The 23,963-nt window shown below is 50.9% G+C and overlaps 2 protein-coding genes and 1 long non-coding RNA gene across 3 annotated transcripts; 2 read left to right on the top strand and 1 right to left on the bottom strand.

Moving 5' to 3' along the window:
• Nucleotides 1–8,711: 8,711 nt before the first annotated feature.
• Nucleotides 8,712–19,997, top strand: ALOX12 (arachidonate 12-lipoxygenase, 12S type; the record flags this gene model as incomplete). The annotated part of the gene is made up of 14 exons (XM_082678971.1): nucleotides 8,712–8,846; nucleotides 9,444–9,645; nucleotides 10,943–11,024; nucleotides 11,111–11,233; nucleotides 11,350–11,453; nucleotides 11,707–11,867; nucleotides 12,741–12,884; nucleotides 13,677–13,886; nucleotides 16,331–16,417; nucleotides 16,639–16,808; nucleotides 17,300–17,421; nucleotides 19,294–19,394; nucleotides 19,517–19,687; nucleotides 19,803–19,997. The coding sequence occupies 14 exons, from the start codon at nucleotides 8,712–8,714 to the stop codon at nucleotides 19,980–19,982; spliced, it is 1,992 nt and encodes a 663-aa protein (XP_082535097.1). The 3' UTR covers nucleotides 19,983–19,997.
• Nucleotides 15,173–21,906, bottom strand: LOC309838634. The gene is made up of 4 exons (XR_014298373.1): nucleotides 21,768–21,906; nucleotides 19,620–19,700; nucleotides 19,343–19,440; nucleotides 15,173–15,221 (listed from the first exon to the last, which is right to left on the bottom strand). It is a non-coding gene; the product is annotated as an uncharacterized lncRNA (long non-coding RNA).
• Nucleotides 21,907–22,115: 209 nt separating this feature from the next.
• Nucleotides 22,116–23,934, top strand: RNASEK (ribonuclease K). The gene is made up of 3 exons (XM_082679788.1): nucleotides 22,116–22,402; nucleotides 23,096–23,172; nucleotides 23,551–23,934. The coding sequence occupies exons 1-3, from the start codon at nucleotides 22,163–22,165 to the stop codon at nucleotides 23,690–23,692; spliced, it is 459 nt and encodes a 152-aa protein (XP_082535914.1). The 5' UTR covers nucleotides 22,116–22,162; the 3' UTR covers nucleotides 23,693–23,934.
• Nucleotides 23,935–23,963: the final 29 nt, after the last annotated feature.

Here is a 23,963-nt window from a genome sequence, read left to right as displayed (position 1 = left end):
GCCACAACTACTGAGCCTGTGCTCTAGAGCCCGTGAACCACAACTACTGAGCTAGTGTGCCACAACTACTGAAGCCCACGCCTAGAGCCTGTGCTCCGCAACAAGAGAAACCACCGCAATGAGAAGGCTGTGCACCACAACAAAGAGTAGCCACCGCTCCCCGCAACTAGAGAATGCTGGTGCTCAGCAACAAAGACCCATCGCAGCCAAAAATAATAAATAAATAAATAAATTTATTAAAAAAAAATTTTTCAGAATATATGTAGATGCCTAATATTAAGTCTTACAACTGATCCTGTCTTTAAAATTTTAATATTTTGTTGATTGTGGATTTTTTGCATTAATTTTGATTTTTTTAAATATTTCATTAAAATACTATTTACCTTGATTACCGGGTTTTGGAGTGCACCTTAAATGCTGCACTCAAGGTACGTGCCTCACTCACCTCACCCTAGTCCCTGCCCTGGCTACTGCCTTTTCAAACCCTCAGTACAAATCTGTTACATGGAACAGCTCTGGGTTAGTGATCACTTTATTTATTTATTTGTGTGTGTATTTGGCTGCGCCGTATCTTAATTGCGGCATGCAGGATCTTTTAGTTACGACACGTGGGATCTATTCCCTGACCAGGTATGGTACCCAGGCCCCCTGCACTGGGAGCGCAGAGTCTTAAGCACTGGACCACCGGGGAAGTCCCTAGTGATCGCTTTTTTTTTTTTTTTTTTTTTTTTGCGGTACGCGGGCCTCTCACTGTCGTGGCCTCTCCCGTTGCGGAGCACAGGCTCCGGACGCGCAGGCTCAGCGGCCATGGCTCACGGGACCAGCCGCTCCGCGGCATGTGGGATCTTCCTGGACCAGGGCACGAACCCGTGTCCCCTGCATCAGCAGGCGGACTCTCAACCACTGCGCCACCAGGGAAGCCCGTGATTGCTTTTAAATATGGTTCAGCACAGGGTAGAGCAAAGAGCTTCATCAGCAGTAGGTAAGACATGAAAATTATCTGGAAATCAGTGTGATTAAGAGATCTGAATACTACAGGATTATAAGGTAAACGTTAGAACAAAGAGTTTAGGCTGGTTTAGGGATGTTGGCAGGGATCCCACAGAAGGAGTAGAATTTGTGTATCCCTTGTACCCTCTGATGAACCCCACAACTCATTTGTCCCTTAACCTTTGTTTCTCTAAGATGGAGTGAGAAGTCCGAGACTCCATGGGTCTGGCCTTGCAGTTCAGTCCTGAAAAGAGAGGTCAGGGGTTGGAGATTGGATCCCTGAGAAACAGAGATTAGCAGTGGGGTGTGGAGGAAGGCCCAGGATTAACCTCTCAACCTCTTTACAGAAATGTTGAGAAGAGCCAGCTTCAGAACAAGTAAATCCAAGTAGTTTCAAGATGTCAATCTCATGGAAAGGGAATCTAGGAGGCCTTTCTTAACACCATGTTTACATAATATGCTAACCGGTAACATACAAGTGTGGGTTCATACCTGTTCTACCACTGATGTTGGGGAGATAAGAACGAGGGAGGGGCTCACGTCAGCCTCTGCCAGACGGAGCCTCAGAATAATGTTCTGGATGATTCCAACCTTTGATTTGTCTTGCATCAGCAACCAAGCAGAGTACTGCTAGGGAAGTCACACCCCAAGTCATGTCTCTCTACCGTTTTTTCTATGATTGCCCCTTTACAAAGCCTTTAAGACACCTTTATTTCCTGATTGCTTTCTGCCCCTACGACATGAGATTTTAACACCTTGGTGTATCTGTTTGTGTATGTGGCCCTTCGAAGGGCCACACACCATTGTAATGTCTACAGTGTTGTGGCCCCACCCCCTGTGAGCATCCAGGATCTACAGCCAGTTCCTCCCCATGTTTTCTGGATTTTATTTCTTCCCTCGGGATCTTCCCCTCAACACTTAACAATCCCATTCTCCGGCATCTCAACTTCTACCTCTCATGGTGCCTACTGGTCACCCATCTCCAGCCATGGCCCCCTCTCTGTTTCCTTCCCGGCCTTATTTCTCAAAGGGCACACCACACTCTGATCTGCATTCTGCCTCTGTCTCTCTACCGAACCTGTTCTCCATAATATCATAAATGAACTCTGCGCCCCTCCCACACACATACTCTTGCACCCAGCAATCCCATGTAAAAGAAATCTTACCAGCACCTGCCTAGGAAATACCAAAACTGAATGCTGTTTTTCACAACTCTTTCTAACCAGCCGAAGATTTTAAATGGTTATGAATATTGAGTAACACTGCTATGCCCAATCCTTAGTGAACCTAACTTAAGACTCTCTTGGAATGATGGGACTTGTCTTCACCAACCGTGTACAAACCTGTGGACTCTCTCTGGTCTCTCCAGGGTACAAGCTTGCAACTTTTAATCAGCATAAACATTATGAACAGCCCCTTTCTAGCAGTTAGAAATCCCTGACTTATGCCCCTCCGTGAAAGAGTCAGTCAGTGTCTCCCCTGGTGGGTTCTTCTGCCTGACAAGAAAAGACACTCAGCTCTGTGGACTGCTTTTATCTATTCGTTTTATTTTGTTCTTGTTTTTTTTATTTGGTGGTATTTTATCCTTTGTACCTTTTCTTGTACTCAAACCCACAGAAATAAAACCACCAAGTACATAAGGATATAGATACAAACATGAGGGCTTCCCTGGTGGCGCAGTGGTTGGGAGTCCGCCTGCCGATGCAGGGGACACGGGTTTGTGCCCCGGTCTGGGAAGATCCCACATGCCGCGGAGGGGATAGGCCCGTGAGCCATGGCCGCTGAGCCTGTGCGTCCAGAGCCTGTGCTCCGCAACAGGAGAGCCACAACAGTGAGAGGCCCGCGTACCGCAAAAAAAAAAAAAAAAAAAAATACAAACATGCCCTCTGTAGCATGTATCATATGTCAGAAAAAGTGGAAACTGAATGATCATCAGCAGAGGAGTGGTTAAAACCACTGTGGAGCACCATGCAGCTGTTAAAAGAACGAGTCCAAGGAATTCCCTCCCTGGGGGTCCAGTAGTTAGGACTCCGAGCTTCCACTGCAGGGTCACAGGTTTGATCCCTGGTCGGGGAACTAAGATCCCACGTGCTGCACAGCACAGCAAAAAAAAAAAAAAAAAAAGAATGAGTCCAAGGTATAACTACTGAACTACAGAAATGTCCATGAAACAGATCTCTTAAGTGAGAAATGCAAGCTGCAGGGCAAAGTGTACAGTATGGCACAGATTTTTTAAACAACCAGAGCCAGCCACTCCTAGAAGTGTATTCATGATTGAAGATGATTCCATGAACCCACAGAAACTTGAGCAGACTCTTTGGGCTTGACTTGGGATCGGGGTGGCAGAGGTGGGAGGAAGAGTGGGACAGGCAGCAAGGGGGCAAGGATCTGCCAGTTTTCTTCTCTCTGTAAGTACATAGCTCCCTGGGAGCAAGCCTTCTTTGACTCTCCTCTGAGTCTTAAGTGTCCCCTCTCCAGCACCCTTTGAGGTCCCACAAAGGCTCTCTCCTTCCCATCACACCCTCCCCATCTCCCACCCCTACCCCAATACTCCCTTGGTCGGCAGAGCTGGTGGATGAGGAGGACGGGGCAAATGGACCTCAAGGGCCCAAGACACTACCTGGTAGGAAAGAGAGTGAGACTGGAATTCTTTTTCACACTGTTTAATATTAAGTAAGTTATCTCTGAGAGACTGAGAAGGTTCTAACAGAGATCCAACAGGAGGAAAGAACCCTAAAGTTCCCGAAAGGGAAGCCTCTGCGAGCAAAGTCATCTGGTCAAATGGCCAGGCTCAATACCAGTGCCTAAAGGTTTAAGGGGCTGAGGCTGGACATGGCCCTGACCCAGGCCCCTGGCACCACAGTCACACTGGAGGACCCTGCCCAAACCTGTGTGAACTAAGACACGGGTCCCCAACTCCCGGGCCATGCACCAGTACCTGTCCGTGGCCTGTTAGGAACCAGGCCGCACAGCAGGGGGTGAGTGGTGGCTGGGTGTGGCTGGGCAGGCGAGTGAAGCTTCATGTCTATTTACAGCCACTCCCCATCGCTCGCATTATCGGCTGAGCTCCGTCTCCTGTCAGATCAGCAGCGGCATTAGATTCTCATAGGAGAGCAAACCCTACTGTGAACTGTGCATGCGAGGGATCTAGGTAGTGTGCTCCTTATGAGAATGTAATGCCTGATGATTGACGTGGAGCTGAGGCGGTGATGCTGGCGCTGGGGAGCAGCTGCAAATACAGATTATCCTTAGCAGAGAGGTCTGACTGCACAGAGACCATAATAGATCAATTGCTTGCAGACTCACTTCAAAACCCTATCAGTAGGGACTTCCCTGGTGGCGCAGTGGTTAAGAATCCGCCTGCCAATGCAGGGGACACGGGTTCGAGCCCTGGTCTGGGAAGATCCCACACGCCGCGGAGCAACTAAGCCTGTGCGCCACAACTACTGAGCCTGCGCTCTAGAGCCCGTGAGCCACAACTACTGAAGCCCGCATGCCACAACTACTGAGCCTGCGCTCTGGAGCCTGCAAGCCACAACGACTGAAGCCCACACACTGCAACAAAAGGTAGACCCCGCTCGCCGCAACTAGAGAAAGCCCGTGTGCAGCAACGAAGACCCAACGCAGCCAAAAATAAATAAATAAATTAAAAAAAAAACCCTATCAGTAAGTAGCAAGTGAAAACAAGTTCAGGGCTCCCACTGATTCTGCATTATGGTGAGTTGTATAATTATTTCATTATATATTACAATGTAATAGTAATAGAAATATAGTGCACAATAAATGTAACGTGCTTGAATCATCCCGAAACCATCTCCCCACCCCGCCACCCCGGTCCGTGGAAAAACTGTCTTCCACGAAACCAGTCCCTGGTGCCAAAAAGCTTGGGGACTGCTGAACTAAGAGTTGGGAAGCCCGAGTGTGCATCACTGTTGTGGCCTAGGCAGTGGTCCCCGTGGCACTAGAAAATGACCCATCAGATTGTGTAGGAACAATGTGTCCCTAGTTCCACCAGTGAACAAGAACAGAAGCAAGTAACAATACTCAGAGCGGGGTCGGGGTGGGGAGTGCTGGGCTTCCTGCACATAGGGGCAGGGGGTACTCAAATTACTAAGTGGAAAAACATGTGATATGTCTACCCTGAAATCAGAGCCTATGTTTAGTTTAAAGTTACACAGTTTATAAAGCCGTGTTTGTATGTCCAATTTGTCCTCAAGGAACAAACACAAATTTCTCTAGCCCCGTGCTAAATATGGGCTCCAAACACTCATATAGCAGGGACAGTGGAGTTATCCTCGAGCCGACCTAAGTCTGAGCCACACTAGCACAGGAGAAAGGAAGGGGGTGAAATTATTCTTGTGTTTAGAACACTTTAACAAGACTTTTCGGCTATGAAATGCAAGGTCCGTCCCCCTCACCCACAGCCCCTGGGGTATAACCTAGTGAGAGAAGCTTTTTTTTTTTTTTTTTTGTGGTACACGGGCCTTTCGCTGTTGTGGCCTCTCCCGTTGCGGAGCACAGGCTCCAGACGCGCTCAGCGGCCATGGCTCATGGGCCTAGCCGCTCCGCGGCATGTGGGATCTTCCCAGACCGGGGCACGAACCTGTGTCCCCTGTATCGGCAGGCGGACTCTCAACCACTGCACCACCAGGGAAGCCCAACCTAGTGAGAGAAGCTTTGATCAAGAAGTTGAATCTGGGACTTCCCTGGTGGTCCAGTGGTTAAGACTCCATGCTTCCACTGTAGGGGGCACAGGTTCAATCCCTGGTTGGGGAAATAAGATCCTGCATACTGCAGGGCACGGCCAGAAAAAAAAAAAAAAAAAGCTATTAAACCGTTCTGCAAAGAGAGGTCATGGGAATGTGGGATGAAAAACAGGGCCCTGGAAGTCTAGAAGAAGAGGAGAGTATAGCTTTGGGGTGTACACATGCGCCTCCCTGCTGCAAAGGGCCCAGCAAAACCCAGCCCCTGGTCCTTCCTGTGGTAAACAGAAGAACAAAATGGTAATTTTACAGACCAATAAACATTTTAAAATAAGAGGCTTAATTCTCCCTGTTGAAAATAAGAGACTTCTCCCCCCATCCCTTTCTCAGAGCACTAACTTTAGAAAACTTGTAAGCTCTTTCTCTGCCTCTTTGAAATGTGTGTCTTTTTAGAAGCTAAATCAGCCTCGTGCAGCTTTAGGATCCAGGGATGTCTCTCCCAAGGCCCTGGGAGCCATCTCTTCGAAATGGAAATATTAGGAGAGAGCGTATCCCTATCTCCCAGTTCCTATGGGAGGGTAGGATCCTAACTGAGATGGGCTCCTTGCTCCAAGTTGCAAAACTACCTCCTGTCATAAAGATACTTTGTTTTTCCTGCAATTAAGCCTATTAATAACACAAAGGATCACCAATTACCGTAAAGTTAGGATGAACGTGTGTGACAAATGGTGCTCTCAAGCCTCTTACTTGAGGACTAGTTACTGTTTATCTTGAGAACATGCGTGTAATGGTTGTATCTGTTTGGCTCTATAACAGGGTGGGATACTTTATCTCTACAATCTCTTAGCAGATGGCCTGTGGCGCACATCACATTCTGGTAATGCTTATTCAAATATAAAACTGTTTTCTTTCCTCCACTACCTTTGTGGAGAGGTTTTCCTGGGTTGGGAAATTTTGTTTTTAATTATATTCCCCAACATAATGCATGTGCTTAAAAAGGAAAAAAAAAAAAAAGTGGGAAGGTTTTGAGATGTAAGACCCCTAAATGGGACGGACATGGAAAACCAGTGGGGAGAGAGAGAGGAATTTCTAAGAGTGACGCTGACATTCAACTGAAAATTGTTTCCAAAATGTAAATAATAGCATAATAGCAGCATATACATACAGAGACTACTGTCAGGCATCGTTCTAAGTGTTTTACACATTAACTTAATTAGCTATGTAGTAGTTTGGATTACTGTTCTTAATTATTCACCCCCCACCCTGCCTCTGAGAACTCTCCAGTGGGCAGAAAAGGTATCACGGAACAGCAGAGAAGCAGGCTGAAGTTTGGACTGGTTTTGGAAGTAGGTATGATGCAAACTCTCTTTTCTAGCTAAAAGTGACCCTTGAAGGGCGTGTGTGGAAAGGCCAGATTCAGCTACTCCATAAGATGGGAATGTGAGCCACTCTATTCGGATATTACAAGATATCCCAAACTGGAGGACACTGGGGGCCAGCATATGGCAGACACCAGCCCTGAGCACTGAGGATGTAGTAAGCAGGAGTGGGCCCAGAAGATAAGAAGGGGAAGGGCACTCAGTAAGGATCAGACACTTCCATATGGTTTGGAGGCTGGGAGGCAGGACTGGAATCCCTCATTCCCACCAATGACCAACATGTCAAGTCATTTTTGAGGGTCTGGCTCAAGAAAGCAGAATTACCTTGCCCTGGCCTAGCCCAGCTGCCAAGCACACCCACTGTGAGCCAGATGCTTAGAATGACTTGGGTCAAGAAGACCTGGAGAGGGACCTGCAAGAGGCTTCCTGGGTGGGTGGTAAAGCCTGAGCCCTGAATCATCCTTCTGACATTTACAAAGTCCTTAACCAGCACTGGCCCCACCGCTGCTCCCTGGTTTCCTGCCCTGAGTGCCAAAAAGGACCAGGAAATAGTGGGGGGGAGGGGGGAGGGGGGGCAGTGAGCAGTACAAAGACAAGAGGGAAGACGAAAGAAGTAGAACTTCATGACTAATAAAATCTTTACACCTAATTTTTTAGAAGGAAATTGAATTCTGGTGGGGAAAGCAGGCACCACGGTCACTGAGGCCGGAATAAAAATTTACCTGGAACCTACAGAAGGGAAAGAGGCTGCATTCATTTGGAAGGGACAAAGTCCATGGTAACTGCGCACAGATGCTGGGTCCCCTAAGTGACTCCATACTGCGGCCTAACACCTGGTCCCTAACATTCTCAGCAGCCACTATGAAGGTTGGACAAAAGGAGGCTTTCACTGCCCTGCCTCAGTTGGGCTTCCCTCAGTATCTGGTGTGCCCAGGGTCCTAATCCAGCCATGTTTGAAATGAGTTTGGGGGTGGAGGTGAGGGGGCAAGTCTTTCAGCTGTTACTTTTCCAGGTTTTAGGCAGCCTGGGGCACCTCTGGTCATTTAATGAAGGACTGGGCTCAAATGAGGTATAAATCAGGAACTGAAGACTTACTGGGCTGCACTGGGTCCAGAGCAGGACATTCCGCATGGGCCCAGCACAGCCTAGCAGGCCGGCCTTCCAGGGCTCAGCCCATGGTCTTTCCCGGGTCCCAGCCCAGAAAAGCGGAGGCTTTCTCCTGCGTTTGGAAGACTGACTCAACCCCTCTTCCTCCTAGCTCTCCTAAAGGCCGGGAGACCTCAGGAAGTGTCCTCATCCTACTGCCTTCAACCCCGAGGCGCCTGGCCCCAGGCCTCCCCCGGAGGTCCAGAGAAACCCCGGGCGCTTCCATGCTCTCGGCCTCACCCAAGCGGAGGCCCCTTCATCGCCCCACAGCTCCACTCGGCCCGGGAGGGACGGCCCTTCCCCGCAACCGGCTCAGCGGCTCGCAGGTTCGGGCTAGTCTGGGGCGGGGACTGGGAGCGTCTGAAAGTGGTGAGGAGGGCGGGGACGCGGGCCTCTCTTTAAAGGCCCGGGACCTGAGGCGCCTCGATACCGGCCGGCGACCCCAAGAAGCGCGCCCCATACGGCTCCCTTCGCCTAAGCCGCCGGGGCTGCCATGGGCCGCTACCGCATCCGCGTGGCCACCGGGGCCGCATTCTTCGCCGGGTCGCACGACCGCGTGCAGCTGTGGCTGGTCGGGGCGCGCGGGGAGACGGACCTGGAGCTGCAGCTGTTGCCGGCGCGGGGCCAGGTCAGCGGGCGGAGCGGGGACAGACCCCGGCCGGGACGCGGGAGGCCGGCGAGGGGCGGGATCCGAGGGCGAAACGACTGCGGAACCGTGCCTGCTAGGACTTCCAGGTGTTGGGACGCCCGGGCGGCTGGGCCAGGAGAGGATCGGGAGCCAGGACCCGGGCTGAGCGCATACCCCTTCTCCCTTCCCGCCGGCCCTGGTCCTCGCAGCCTCCAACTCCTTCTCCAAATGACCCCAGTCCAGTGTCAATATAGGATCAGAAGTCAAGTGGGACGCTCCTAGGAATGAGGGAGCGGGGAGAGCTCAGTTAAAGGACCGATGAAGGTGCTGATACTCAGACATCAATTCAAGACACTGCGGGCCACGCGCCACGCTCCCTCTTCCTCCCGGTGCGATGGGGCGTCAGACACACCGCGCAGATGTCCGGAGGAGGGAACGAGGGAGGCTGTCTTTGGAGGCCTTGTCAACGGAGGCTCTACAAAGGTCCCCTCCTCTCCTGTCCCCACCGCACCTCTGACCCCCCCAACCTCACCCCCGGCAGGCAAAACGGCCTCTCCTGGGACCCTGCTACTAAGTCTCCGGGTTCTGGTCCCACAGGAGAAGGAGTTTGAGCATGACATTCCCGAGGACTTGGGACCACTGCAGTTCGTGAAGCTGCGCAAACACCACTCCCTGGTGGACAACGCGTGGTTCTGCGACCACATCACGGTGCAGGGCCCTGTAGCCTTCCAGGAGGCCACCTTCCCGTGCTACCGCTGGGTGCAGGCCGACAGCGTGCTGTGCCTGCCCGAGGGCACCGGTGAGGGGCAGTGTCGGGAGAGGGGATGCAGGGCCTGGGGAACTGCTGGGGAAGGGGTGGGGGAGGGCTGCGGAAGGTCAGAGGGCCTTGATGAAAGTGAGTGTTCAGCAGGTTAAGTGTGGAGAAGACAGGACCTTGGAAAAAAGTTATAAAGTACCAAATTTATACACAGAATAAAAAAGGCTGCAAGTGGGGCTGGACAGGGACATAAGTGATGGGCAGATCCCACCCTCCAAGAAGATGAGGACACGGGATGGGAGCCGCAGCAATGATGGGAAACAGGAACAAGTTAGGGCAGGGACAAGTTAGGGCAGGGCAGGTAAGGGTAGCACATGGAGTAGGGGATGGGGGTGACCCCTAAGAGGAGGCAGCTAAGGGAAACAATAAGCAATATGACTTGGAGAGCTGATTTGGTTGGGAAAACATGGAAGAAAACCACGAGGGAGAGGGTGCACACTGACAGGTGGGTGGGAATGAATGAGGACAGCAAATACATAATTTGTTACCGTGGTAAATAAGTAAGAAAGATGATTACAGAGGCAAATGAGGGCAAGGGCAATTAAGGATGGAAACACGAAATACATCACTTTGAGCCAGGTGAGTATAAATGCGGATAAGAACAGGAACAAGTTGATAATATAGACTCTGATGGTAAATCTCAGAAGAGTGAAGTCAGGGAAAGAAAGCAAACAGCTGTTCCTAAAGCCTTTTGAGGACGGTTGAGGTGTGGTAGGTGAGGTTTAGGAGATGAGAAATTAACCAAAGCAATACATAGTAGAAAATAGGTATGGGCATATGAGTGATTGAGATTTTATCACCTTTTTTTTTTTTGGCCACGCCGCATGGCTCGTGGGATCTTAGTTCCCTGACCAGGGATTGAACCTGTGCCCTCCCCGCCCCCCCAGCACAGTGGAAGCACAGAGTCTTAACCACTGGACCACCAGGGAATTCCCAAGATTTTATCACCTTACTTAAGGTGATTTTTTCCAACCATAGATACTGATGAAATAGGATCAGGTGGGGAAAGACGAGTTAAGGGACAAGAAAGGGTGTCAAACATGAGATTGTTGTCTCGAGACAAGAGACGAGGGTTGAGATTAGCAAAACCCAGAGTGCAAAGTTGGCAATGATAAGATAAATGTGTCTCAGGAATCAATGGAGTGAGGCAAGGCCAGAGATAAACGCAACAGAGCTTGACTGAACACATGGCCTATGATGGCGAAAAGGAAGATGAGGACGAGCAGAGGAGAGCACAGGACCACACAAACCGTGGCCAATTGTCTTAATGTCTCCCCAGCCCGCCTGGCAGGAAACAACGCATTGGATGTGTTCCAGAAACATCGAGAGAAGGAACTGAAAGAAAGACGTCAGATATACTGGTGACCACCCACCTACAGGGCCTCTCAGTGGTACCCCCTGTCACTGACCTGGACACCCTCCCTGAAGCCTTGTCCCCATCTCCTAGCTGGGCCACATGGAAGGAAGGGTTACCCCTGACAATAGCTGCGGGCTGTGAGGACGATCTACCTGCCAATATGAGATTCCACGAGGAAAAGAGGCTGGACTTTGAGGGGACACTGAAGGCAGGGTAAGAACAGGCCTGGAGCTCAGAGTGGGGAAAGGGCTGGGAGATCCAAAAACGGTGGTCAATGGTGAGCGGCTGAGGGATTGGCAAATGGGTTCATGGCTCGATTCCTGTCCTAGGGCTCTGGAGATGGTCCTCAAACGTGTTTACACCCTCCTGAGCTCCTGGAACTGCTTTGAGGATTTTGATCACATCTTCTGGGGCCAGAAGAATACCCTGGCTGGTCAGTGGTTCCCCAGGTCTCTATAACCCCTTGCTGGCCCCTTTTGATGACCCGACCTTCACACTCCACAGCCCCTCACGAGACCTCCCAGATGAGAATATATTGTGCTGGGTCATTTCTCAGAGGCCCCAGATGAAAAGGCAGGGGCTGGATATGGGATGGTCACGTGCCTGGATCACTGGGGTAGGGCCTGGAGGAGGGACATCCCGGCTGTGTAAACATCCTCCTCCTACACTCCACCCCGACCCCACAGAGAAGGTTCGCCAGCGCTGGCAGGACGATGAATTGTTTGGCTACCAGTTCCTCAATGGCACCAATCCCATGCTGTTGAGACGCTGCACCTCTCTGCCCTCCCGGCTAGTGCTGCCCTCGGGGATGGAGGAGCTACGGACCCAGCTGGAGAAAGAACTCCAGGTACCCCTCCCACCCTGTGTTGTTCTCTCCTTGGCGGTGTGGCCAGAAGTAGTCAAGGGCAGGGACCAAAGATGAGTCAAGGAAGGGAGGCTGTGGTAACCTACAGCCCCTTGGTCCAGACTCCAGTGCTAGAAAAACCTAGAGGTGATACAGTATGTAGGGAAAATTATGAGAGGCTCCCGGTGTAGAGGGGAAACAGGGTAGATTCCCAGGGTGCAGATGGGGCCAGAGGTGTCAGCAGGGACAATGACATTCCCTGGCTGACGTCAGTGCTCTGGACAGCAGTGTTCATGGGCAGGGAGAAGGGTAGAAAATATGCCATCAGATGGGGAGAACTGCGGGGGTTACTTGGGTTTGGAAGAGGTGAGCTACATGTGAGGAGGACGAGCGAGGCAGGATGTGAGCATGCCGTGTGCATGTGTGCACATGTGCGCTGGCCTCTGCGGCAGGGCTGGGCAGGGGAGCCTCTGTGGATTACTTGGCAGAGAAGGTGAGTTTTAGGGAGTGAAAGAGCATTTGCTGAGCTGGTGACAGCTAAACACAAGGTGTTCAGATCATCGAGGGCTAGTGGGGAAGAGACCTGGCCATCTCGACAAGGGGACAGCTTGCACACGGGACTGAGCAGGCCTGGTTCTAAAATCAGATCTGCCACCACACATCCCTGGGCAAGATGTCTACCCTCACTAGGCTGTTTCTTCACTTAAGATGAGAGGAATCGGGCCAGATGCTCTGGTTCTGCCGATAGGACTCTGCAACCGACATAGGATGATGGCAAGAATTCAGATACAGGTCTTGAATGTCTTCCCCCTTTGCCCTGGCCCTCTCGGGTTAGACTTCGAACTCTAACGATGGATACATTCCTCCTTTCCCCAGAACAGTTCCCTGTTTGAGGCTGATTTCATTCTCCTGGATGGAATTCCAGCCAATGTGATCCGAGGAGAGAAGCAGTACCTGGCTGCCCCCCTTGTCATGCTGAAGATGGACACCAGTGGGAAGCTGCTACCCATGGTCATCCAGGTGGGGCGCCCTCAGCATCCACCTCCCAACACTGCTTTCTGTTCACCTCCACCTCTGCTCCCGAGGAACCAGCCCCCTGGCTCTTGACTCCCAAACCCCAACCTCACACAGTGAGACATGTTCTCGTGTCACTCCGCTTAAAGCCTGGTTTCTCCTGACTCACCCAACTGGCAGGACTTGTTCAAGAGTCATAATGGCCTTTTGGAGTTCTCATCCTATACCCGATGGTTCTCTAACTTTATTGTGTATCAGAATCACCTAGACAGCTTGTTAAAACACAGCTTGCTGGGTCCCAGCATGAGACTTTCCAATTCAGTAGGTCTGGGATGGGGACTGAGAATTTGCAGTTTTAACAAGTTCCAAAGTGATGCGGATGCCGCTAGCTTGGGAACACACTCTGAGAATCGCTATTTAATCTCTCAGTCCCCTCTCTTTTCTCCCACTGGTCTCAATAGTTAGTTAACAAATACTGTCAATTATCTCCCACACCCAGCTTCCCTTTCCATCCCCCACCATAACTCAGACCCCCATCACGTTTCTCCCAGACCACTGCCGGGATCTCCTCCCTGGACTCCCTGCTTCAGACTCCCCTGCATTCAACCTGACGACCATGGTGCTCGCACAGTGCCACAGCTAGTGAGAGGCAGCGTGGGAGGGGCCTCATTCCTCCTCCTAGATTATACCTCCTGGACGCGATAATCGTACTTACTCATCTGTTTCCCCAAGACTGCTGGCCATAATGTCACACATAAAGTGGGAGTTCAATGAAGGCTTAATTTCTCTTTTTCCCAGATCCAGCCTCCCAGCCCCAGCTCTCCGACCCCACCACTGTTCCTGCCCTCAGATCCTCCACTTGCCTGGCTCCTGGCAAAGTCCTGGGTCCGAAATTCAGATTTCCAACTGCACCAGCTCCAATATCATCTGCTGAACACCCACCTGCTGGCTGAGGTCATTGCTGTGGCCACCATGAGGTGCCTCCCGGGGCTGCACCCAGTCTTCAAGGTACAACCTCTACCCTCCATGTCCCCCTTCACTCAGACCCTAGAGAAAGGAAACAGCCCAGTATCAAATGATATTGCAGCAGCAAAACAAAATTTTTATCACTCTGTGAAAGAAAGAGGTGAGAACAGAAGGAAAACTGCATCAATATTTTGAGACTTGTGTTTTAATTAAGTCAAGTCACTTAAGGTTTCTTCAGGACATATTACTAAGGAAACCCTCTGAAATTCTCAGAGATCTGACAATCTAACAATGGGCCTAGAGTACAGCCGGAATATTGCTAGTAAAACAAAAGCCTTGATCCTGCCTAAGGAGATTTACGATTTAGCCAGAATGACAAATGGTGCCCATAAGAACTACCCAGAGAACAACAGCTGGATCTAGAATCTGAAACCACAAGAGACAGCGATAAACACTAGAGTACTGATGGAGTATGTTCCACCCCAACAGAGTTTGCTAAGTAGGAGCAGGTCAAGAGGCAAGGAGAGCGGCACAGCAGAATCAGAATTGGGGAAGGGAGGGAATAGTAGCTGCCGCAAGCCTGGATATCAGACCGGAGACAGAAAGGTCAGAGGTCTAAGCTCCTGCAACACCCAGGAGCCCAAGGGTGGGTATTGCAGACTGACCCAGAAATCTTGTCATTTTATGAAAGAGTGAGCTCAGCATCTATTGATTGGCAGAAGGCAGTGACATAAGGCTTGTGCTTGAGTAAAAATGTCCTCAAAATCTTGATGATACTTTAGATATAGGGAACAAGACAGAGAAGGGATGAAACTGATAGAAGCTTATGAACCAGAGCAATTGTCAGAAACAGGGAAGCCTGGAAAGAAGCCAGTTGGGAAGCAAAAATGAGGTTCAGTTTGAGGTACAGGGAGTCATAAATGTTGGTAGGACATGCAGGTGAGCACCTGGCAAGGAGAATGACTGAACTGTGTTTCAGCCGGGGGCCCCGCCGACCCCCAAGCCTGGCCAGCAGTAGCTGTGGCCTCTCCGAGTCTGGGGTGACACAGACAAGATGGAGACCAGTGTGATGAGCAGCATCTTGGATTTTACTGATCTCACGGTGCTCCTGCACCACCGTCTCCTGCTCACCTTGAAGAGGCTAAGCCTCTAGGCACACTGAAAATCCCCCTTTACGAATTCAGCCCTCTGCCCAACTATCTCCATTCCCACAGCGACGTCATGGCAAACAGCTGCATCGTAATCAGTACACGCAGGAGAGCCAGGCCAGCAATGTCCCAGAGGTGACCTGCACAGGCTCTGGATTCGGACTGCCGGGGTCTGAAGCCTGAATCCTGACCTCTGTGCTTCCCAGACGTGAGCTCAGTGTCCTCAGGTCTAAATGGGGATGACAGGAGGCCCATCGTGGGGTTGCTGAAGGCTGAAACGACCTAATAGTGTGACACAGGCTAAAAGCTAGAAAAAATTAGTTCTTGCAATGATTTGTTAAGAGTTGTTTGTCCCAAGGTATCTCTGCTCCTCATGTGGACTTTGGGCTTTCCATGACACTCAGCACCTTTCATGAACTTTGTGAAAAGCTGCAGTCCAATGTGAGCTGCTTTGACCTCCTGGCACCAGAGTTATCTCTGCCTCACACCCTGTGTCCACCAACAACTCAGATAAATACCAATGCTACGTGAAACCTGTACATAAACTGGGTGTAAATGAAGACAAAATAGTCTGAGATAAAAAGAAATGCATGTGAGGATGAGATAGCCGTTTTTAATAGCTAGGGAAAAGCCATTTCTTGAAAAGCTATAAAATATAGACGGGACCTCACTGCCTAATTGGGGGTGGGGGGAGATTTGACGACAGCCGCTCTGCTGCTTACATATGTGGCTCAGTATGGCTCCTCTATCTCCCTAAGGGAACCCACCCCCCAAAAAACCAACAGTGAAGCGACCAGGGGGTGGAGGCATGGCTTTGGTAACAAGTAGAGAGGCTAATTTAAGCTGTGAGGTTGTAAGTGACAGAGTATAAAAGCAAATTAAAAGGGGCTGATTCTCAAAGGCCACCTACACCCCAGGTGGAAATCATAAAGATAAGCGATAACAGCTAGTATCTAAGGGCTTCTGTGTGGACTAAAAACTCTTCATACATCACTCACATAAGCATCACTGCAGCCTCCTGAGACAAAAGACCCTATTATCACCCGCTGTTGACAGACGAGGGGCTAGACAGGAGATAGACAGGTCAACACTTAGAAGGTCTGGTACCTCGGATGAGTATCAAAGTGAGTGCTGAAGTGTAGAGTGAACCCCAGGTCAGTCTGGCTCCAGAGCCTGACTCACAGGGGCGAAAAGATCACGAGAGTGAGTGATCACAGAAGCAGGAAGAGAGGAGCCTGTCAAGGGAGGAAAGCATCAAGAGTAGGCACCATGCTGCCTACAAGGAAGGACCCAAGCATGTCCTCCATAAACCACCCCCTCTAATCTCCCCCATCCCAGCTCCTGATTCCACACATCCGCTACACGATGGAAATCAACACCCGGGCACGGACCCAACTCCTCCCAGACGGAGGTATATTTGATAAGGTAAGGAGGGGATGGGGCATGGGGCTGCCTCACCGTCTGACTCTCTACGATTTCCTGCCACTTTCAAGATCCCAGACCAACCTGGGTGAATGTCCTGACCCTTAAACCCATGAGCCTGTCCCTTTGTATCTATGTCTCTAAATGTGAAAATGCCACACCTGAACCCCTTATATACTGTGTGCTGGCTTCCTCCTCAAGGCCTCGCATCTCTCTTGTCCCAGGCAGTGAGCACCGGTGGAGGGGGCCACGTGCACTTGCTCCGCCGGGCCCTGGCTCAGCTGACCTACTGCTCCCTCTGTCCTCCCAACAATCTGGCTGACCGCGGCCTGCTGGGAACCCCGGGTGCTCTCTATGCCTGCGATGCTTTACGGCTCTGGGAGATCACTGCCCGGTGGGTGAGACGGGGAGCCGAGAAATGCGGCAGGGGAGAGGGCGAGTGGGGCTCTGGCCTGAGGTCAGCATGGGGCAAAAGGAACCTGAAAACAAGAAGGTCCAGACAAGAGGAGCAAAGGACTGGATCCTGGGGAGAGATGAGGAAGCGTGAGTCAGTGCGTACGGCCTGAGAAGGAGAAGGCTGGGGACAGAGAACCTACGTTGGGAAAGCTGTGGACTGGGAGGCTGAGGGATCTGGAAAAATCAGGGGTTTTGTCAGGGAGAATGGCTGTCAACCATGTATAGGGATCCTAGAACTAATGACCCATGTGTCCTTCCTCTCTAGACTAATTTGTAGAAAGAGTTGGGAATGACCCAAAAGGCAGGTCTTGAAGAATCTATACTCAGACATATTGAGAGTCAGCTGGGCAGAGACCATGGAAAAGTGCAGGGGTCAAAGGCCGAAGCTTTCTCCTCTCAAGGAGCTCACCTCCCTTCTCCCCTGGGCAGCTACGTGGAGGGGATCATCCACCTTTTCTACCGCGGGGATGACGTCGTGAGAGGGGACCCTGAGCTGCAGGCCTGGTGTCGGGAGATCACTGAGGTGGGGCTGTGCCAGGCCCAGAACCGAGGTGAGAGCCCTCCTCAGGGACAGGAGCTCCTTGGACACTCTGCCCAAGCAGAGTCTGGGTTCAGGACCCCAACCCCTCATGCCACCCCCTCTCCCTCCACACGTCAAACATCTGAATCCCATTCCCACCTCCTAAGACTCAGGACAATTCTAGATACCCCAGGATCATCCTCCGCAGAGACCCTGGCCATCAACCTTTACTTCCACCCCATCCCCTAACCTGCCACAGCATGTGACGCCACAGGGCCAGAACCTGAGCCAGCAAGGGATCTGCCCAGGCCCTGCTGGGGCTCACATTCTCTCCTCATGCTTGTCTATTCCTACTTGAGGATATAAATGTGAAGATTCTTCCACCAAAGCCCTTCTGTTCTCCCTCTTCTCCTCCTGCTTGCTACTGTCCAGCACACGCACAGAAAGTCCAGGCCTACTGCACACTGACCACAGTGCAAGGTCATTTCCAGATGCAAACACAATGCTCTGCACGCTTTGGCTCAACCCTGAACTCGGTGCCCTGCCCCTTGAGGCTCACATTTCTTTGGCCAATCCAGCCTCTCCCCACCGCTGCTAGGATCCAGCCACCGTCTTTAGCACCCCACCTGCATTCTAACCTCTGGGGAAGAAACAGCCTTTCTTGAGCTCTTCCTAGATTCCTCCTCCTCTTTCTCTCACACGTGGGTCAGCCTGGATTCTGCTCCAAATTGTCCTTGCGTCCCCGCCCCTCATACTTTGCACCAACATCTCTGCCTCTGTGGGACAACTACAAACATTTGCTGGGGAGCCGCTATGGCCGGCCTCTGAGGGTGCCGTGAGCAGTAACACAACACCCGCCCTCTGGAGGGAGCGTCTCCCTAGGGAATCTGTGTCTGCACCACCCCCCCTCCAGGACCAAACTTTCTCTAGTACATCTCGGTATGTCCCTTGGGCTCCACGTGCTACCAGGAGACCCCTCCTCTCCCTGGCCATCTTTTCCCCAACCAGTATCTACATTTGGAAAATGAAAATAAACATCCACATGTGAACTTTAACCTCCACTAAGTGCCTCTCATTCTCTCTTCCTCCACTGTCCTTCAGTTCTCATAGCTCACCTTCGCCTCACTTTCCCAACAGACTCTTTGGAGAAAGTGTGCTAAAAACGGCCTGAGATTAGCAGTCAGGAACCCGAGTTCAAGATCAGCCTCTGCCTTCTCCCAATTATGCAGTCCTGACAAGCAGTTTAATCTCTCTGGTCTTTGGTTTTTGTTTTTTTTTTTTAATCTACAAAAGGGAAGTGATTATATTTGTTCCACTTAACTGACAGGATTTCTGGGTCTCTGAACCCCCCACCTCCACTGTGAATTGAATGGCCTGACATAATCTTTGCGGAAAGCCTCTCTTGGCTATGACCCTATAAATCTATGACTTCTCTTATCCTTCACATTATAATTCAGACACTTGTAATTCCCCACCTGGGAATAGGAGGAAGCATCCCTAAATTCTCAACCACTTTTTGAGGCAGAGGATTTTTTTTTTTTTTTTGAGGCAGAGGATTTTTGATCACTCAGAACTTTTCAGCCCCCAACCCTTCCAAAATAACAATACTTATTATTTATTGAGAACTTGTTCCACACCAGGTGATTATCTCATTTATAAAATAGGTATCACCTACACTTTACAGGTCAAGAGGTTGAGGTTCAGAGACGTTAAGTAATTGGCCTAAGTTAACCCAAATATATTACTTGAATCTGAATTGAAATCCATGTCTGATGCAAATATATTTGAATAAATGAACTAAACAAACAACAATCAATTCCAAAACGTAGACATCCCAAGTCTTCGGCCTTTATTTCTCTCTTCTCAGACTGCAGCCTCTAAATCCTGTTTCTTTCCTGCCCAGGTTTCCCCATCTCCTTCCAGTCCCAGAATCAGCTCTGCCAGTTCCTTACCATGTGTGTCTTCACGTGCACTGCTCAGCATGGGGCCATCAACCAGGGCCAGGTATGGAGAGCTGAAAGCCCAGGTCCTTGAAGGCAAGTGTCTGGACCTTGGGATGCCCAAGGGAGAGATGCGGGTTCAAATCCTAAGTACCAGGATCCTAGGGTTGCAGTTTCTTCCCCCAGCTGGACTGGTATGCCTGGGTCCCTAATGCCCCATGCACAATGCGGATGCCCCCACCTACCACCAAGGAAGATGTGACAGTGGCCACGGTGATGGGCTCACTACCTGATGTCCGACAGGCCTGTCTTCAAATGGTCGTCACATGGCATCTGGGGCGCCGCCAGCCAGACATGGTAAGAGAGGACCCTGGGGAAAGGGAAATGACAGTTGGAAGGGAAACATAAGAGTGAAGGGCTAGGCTCTAGGTGTGTCTGACTCAAAACTGACTGATCCTTTGTTCTTTCTTAGGTGCCTCTGGGGCATCACAAAGAAAAGTATTTCTCAGACCCCAAGGCCAAGTCTGTACTAAACCAATTCCAAACAGATCTGGAAAACTTGGAAAGGGAGATTACAGCCCGGAATGAGCAACTTGACCTGCCCTATGAATACCTAAAGCCCAGCCTCATCGAGAACAGCATCACTATCTGAGCTCTGGGACACCCCCACCGGGAAGACTGCAGATCAGCTCTGGGACTGACAGTTCCATATTGAGTTTCATGATTTCCTAGTCTCTGCTGCAGAGGCTCTATTTCCTCCCCCAATTAAACCCCCTACATCTGCATCCCATGAGCCCAAGGGCCTTCACTTTTCTGTAAAGGGCCTGATAATATGTTAGGCTTTGTAGGCCACACAGTCTGTCACAGTAACTTCAGCTCTCCTATTGTAGCACGGAAGCAGCCACAGGCACCGTGTAAATGAATGCTGTGTTCCAATAAAACTTTATTTACAGAGAGTGAAATATGAACTTCCTGTGTCACAAAACATCCTCCTTTCGGTCTAGTCAACCATTTTAAAATGCAAAAACACACAACAAAACCCTGTGCTTCGCTACAGGGATGTGCACAGGCTACAGGCTGGATTTGGCCCTGGATTTGGGGCAGTACCTGCACAACGGTACCCTGCCGTAGCCTGAGGCACTGACCTTACTTGCAAAACATCCAGAGGATGGTAGGGTGGGTGGGGAGGGTGAGGAAGATTTCTTGGAGAAATCGACTACCTCAACTAATTCTCCTTTCCCAGGAGCTTGACTTCATGCCTGGCCAACTTAAAAATTCCTGACTCTTCTTTGGCAACTTTCTCTCCACCCCTGTGTCTCCTATTCACACACCTACCCCAAAAGTCCCTGAATGAGAATGGTGCCCCTAAGGCAAAATAAAAACTTTCACCCCCAAATGGCTTCCTTCCGAACAGTCTCAAACAAAAGAGACACGAGGGCTTCCCTGGTGGCACAGTGGTTGAGAGTCCGCCTGCTGATGCAGGGGACACGGGCTCGTGCCCCGGTCCGGGAAGATCCCACATGCCGCGGAGCGGCTGGGCCCGTGAGCCATGGCCACTGAGCCTGCGCGTCCGGAGCCTGTGCTCCGCAACGGGAGAGGCCACAACAGTGAGAGGCCCACGTACCGCAAAAAAAAAAAAAGAGACACGAAATAATGTCTCAAGGCCACTATCCCAGGCTCTTCAGTACTCTGGGGTCTCTAAGTGTTTCCCAGGTTCCAAGTTCTCTTTCACGACCCTTTTAAGAACAATCTGCACAAAATAAATGGAAAAATACCACAAAGTTATGCTAACCACTGACAGTATTTGTCTGGTTCTGGGGTCTTGGGATCAAAGTGACCCCTCTCAATTACGCTATGACCACTGTCCTCACTAGAATGGGTACAACATACTCAGTGCAAAACTGTGTTCTTCAAACACCACTATTTCCCTGAATAATTATTACAAATCTGTTTTTCACCAGTGAGGTGTACAAACTTTTTCTTTGGAGGGTATGATCCATTCATATTTTTAAAATCTTGTACTCTACCTTGTTCAAAGGACCTATGATCCGCTTCCTTGGTTTACGGTAGGGAAGAAAATTGACATTTGTGTGTACTTATTCCTTTCTCCAGCACATTTGGCAGGGCCACTCACCTTAACAGCTTGTTCATTGAATCTGCTTTCCTTAGACTTTTCCTAACGCCCATATTTTTCCTGGATTTGGCAACCACAACTCTTCAGTATTTCGTGTTTGGTAACAAAACGTTACTTAAGTATATCCAATGCCAAGAACCCTCAGCAATTTTAAAGCGTTCTAGCCAGAACAGCACGCTTGGGCTCGGGAAGGGGCTCTATGTCTTCTTTCACTGTGTCAGAGTGTCTATTTTAAAGGGTAGGGATGAGTAGAGAGGAGATAGAGGCGTTCTCTCTCGGTGTAAATCTCTATGTCTCACTTACCACGTCTCCATCACAGGACACCACCCGAGACTAAGGTATCTGAGAGAAAAATGACATAATTTCAATCCTCGGCTGCTGAGAGCGCATCGCCAAGGTTACCAGGAGCTCCGCCAGAGATAAAAGCTTTCCTGAGGCCGGGCTACCATTTCTTCCTCGTCACGTGACTTGCCAGACTTGGTCACATGATATACTGGCTCCTCCCAATCCAAACTGGAGAGGGGGAAAATCCAAGAAACCGGAGAACTTTGCTCCTGCAATACTCGCACCCCAGCTACATATGGGTCAATAAGGGATTCCCGAGGGGCCGCTACGATTTCAGAAACACCGCCCTTTCCCGCCGAAGTCCGAGAGGACCCGGAGGCGCCAGCGTTCTCCGCCTGGCGCCCGCCAGCCCGATGGTTGGGCCCGGAAGCCACGCCCCCTCAGTCGCTCTCCCTGCGCTCGGTCCTCCGCGAGCCCCCAAGTCCAGCTCTCTTCCCCCCACCCCGCTCATCGGGGCTTCCTCTCACCGCCTTCCTATCTGGCCCACATCTAGGCGATCCCCGACTCCCTTCTTCATGGCGTCGCTTCTGTGCTGTGGGCCCAAGCTGGCCGCCTGCGGCATCGTCCTCAGCGCCTGGGGAGTGATCATGTTGGTGAGGGGACTGCCCGGCGACAACCGGAGAGGAGAGGGCCTGAGGGGCCCGGGTGTTGGAGGGCTGGAAGGCTAGGAGACACCAGGCGTTTGAAAGCAGCAGACAGGCCGGAGGGGGTGGTTGATTAGCCGCTGGAGAACGAGACAGAACTGAATTGAGAAATGGGGAATTGGAAGGGAGAGGGGGAGCTGAAGCTTGGAATGGGCCCGGGGGCTGGTCAATTTGGAGTACCCTCAAGGTAGGAGGAAGAAGAGCTACGTTCTTGAGAGATCCTTGAGCTGAATGGAGGGCAGTGGGGAAAGGGAGAGCTTGTTCCCGAAATGGATAGCTGGGCCTTGTTTCCCGAGGACTCTACCCGACCCACTTCAGGAAAAAGTAATATGGAGAAGTGCCGATTCCCTTTGACCCCCTCCTCCCTGTCCCGTGATAATGACGCCTCTGGAGAGGATGAAAATCTGGTTCCTGGTTGCTCATTATTCCTAACCCTTGCCCCAGCCAAGTCTTCTCTATGTCACCATTCATGCCCTGTTCCGGGTGACTGGAGTCCAAATCCGGCAACAGGCATCCCTAATCCCAGCTCATTCTGGTAATTCCCATACCCAGATGTTGTGGCAACATTCGAAGTGGGAGGAGTTCAGGCAGTGACCAGGTCAGGTGCCTGAGTTCAACAACCTACCCTTTCCCTTTTTGCAGATAATGCTCGGAATCTTTTTCAATGTCCATTCCGCTGTGCTAATTGAAGACGTTCCCTTAACGGAGAAAGATTTTGAGTAAGTGGAGAGGCGGGGGAAGTGGTCAGAATTATGGGCGGGGAATTGCAGGAGGCTGGATGCTTGAGGCCCAGAGGCTAGGGAACTGGCTGCTCTGTTTAGCGCACAGGAGCAGTCTTGGGAGTCAGACCTCAGCGGCCATCCTAAACCCACCGCTTTAGGTGTGGCTTCTTTAGGTATTTTCCTTGATTTCTCTGTGCCTCCTCCACCTATGCAAAGTGTATGCTATAACAGAACTCACCCCATAGGGTTATGAAGATTAAGATAATACACGTAAAAGCGTTTAGAACGGTTACCCGGCACATAGTAAGTGCTCTGTAAATGTTGGCTGCTGTTAATAATGTTTCCGATATTTCTCTGCCTAATCCCCACCCCTAGGAATGGCCCCCAGAACATATACAACCTTTACGAGCAAGTCAGCTACAACTGTTTCATCGCCGCGGGCCTTTACCTCCTCCTCGGAGGCTTCTCTTTCTGCCAAGTTCGGCTCAATAAGCGCAAGGAATACATGGTGCGCTAGAGCACCGTCGCGTTCCCCCTCTCCAGCCCCCTCCTCTATTTAAAGACTCTCCCCACCCAGTCACACCCCCCCCCACCCCCAGTCTGGCGCCCTCTGCGGACTGGGTTTCCCTGGCGATAGACTGAATCCCTTGTTCTTCAACCTCTGGCGCCCGGCTCCAGTGGAGGGAGGTCGGGGCTGGCCGTTCCCTGTCCCTCCGGCCCCCTCGCCTTGTCTCGTTACACAATAAAGAGAAACTGCTCTCTTAAGCCTCGTGTGTGTGCATGGGTTG

The sequence above is a fragment of the Grampus griseus genome (genome assembly GCF_964374135.1).
Source record: "Grampus griseus genome assembly, chromosome: 20".
NCBI lineage: Eukaryota > Metazoa > Chordata > Mammalia > Artiodactyla > Delphinidae > Grampus > Grampus griseus.
This window is presented reverse-complemented; position numbering and strand designations above follow the sequence as displayed.

What these genes read in the sequence shown, in the direction of transcription:
- RNASEK (XM_082679788.1), top strand. Translation starts at nt 22,163, where the DNA reads ATGGTTGGGCCCGGAAGCCACGCCCCCTCAGTCGCTCTCCCTGCGCTC. An exon ending in CCTGGGGAGTGATCATGTTG is followed by an intron (nt 22,403 to 23,095) that starts GTGAGGGGACTG and finishes CCCTTTTTGCAG; the next exon opens with ATAATGCTCGGAATCTTTTT. An exon ending in TTAACGGAGAAAGATTTTGA is followed by an intron (nt 23,173 to 23,550) that starts GTAAGTGGAGAG and finishes CCCCACCCCTAG; the next exon opens with GAATGGCCCCCAGAACATAT.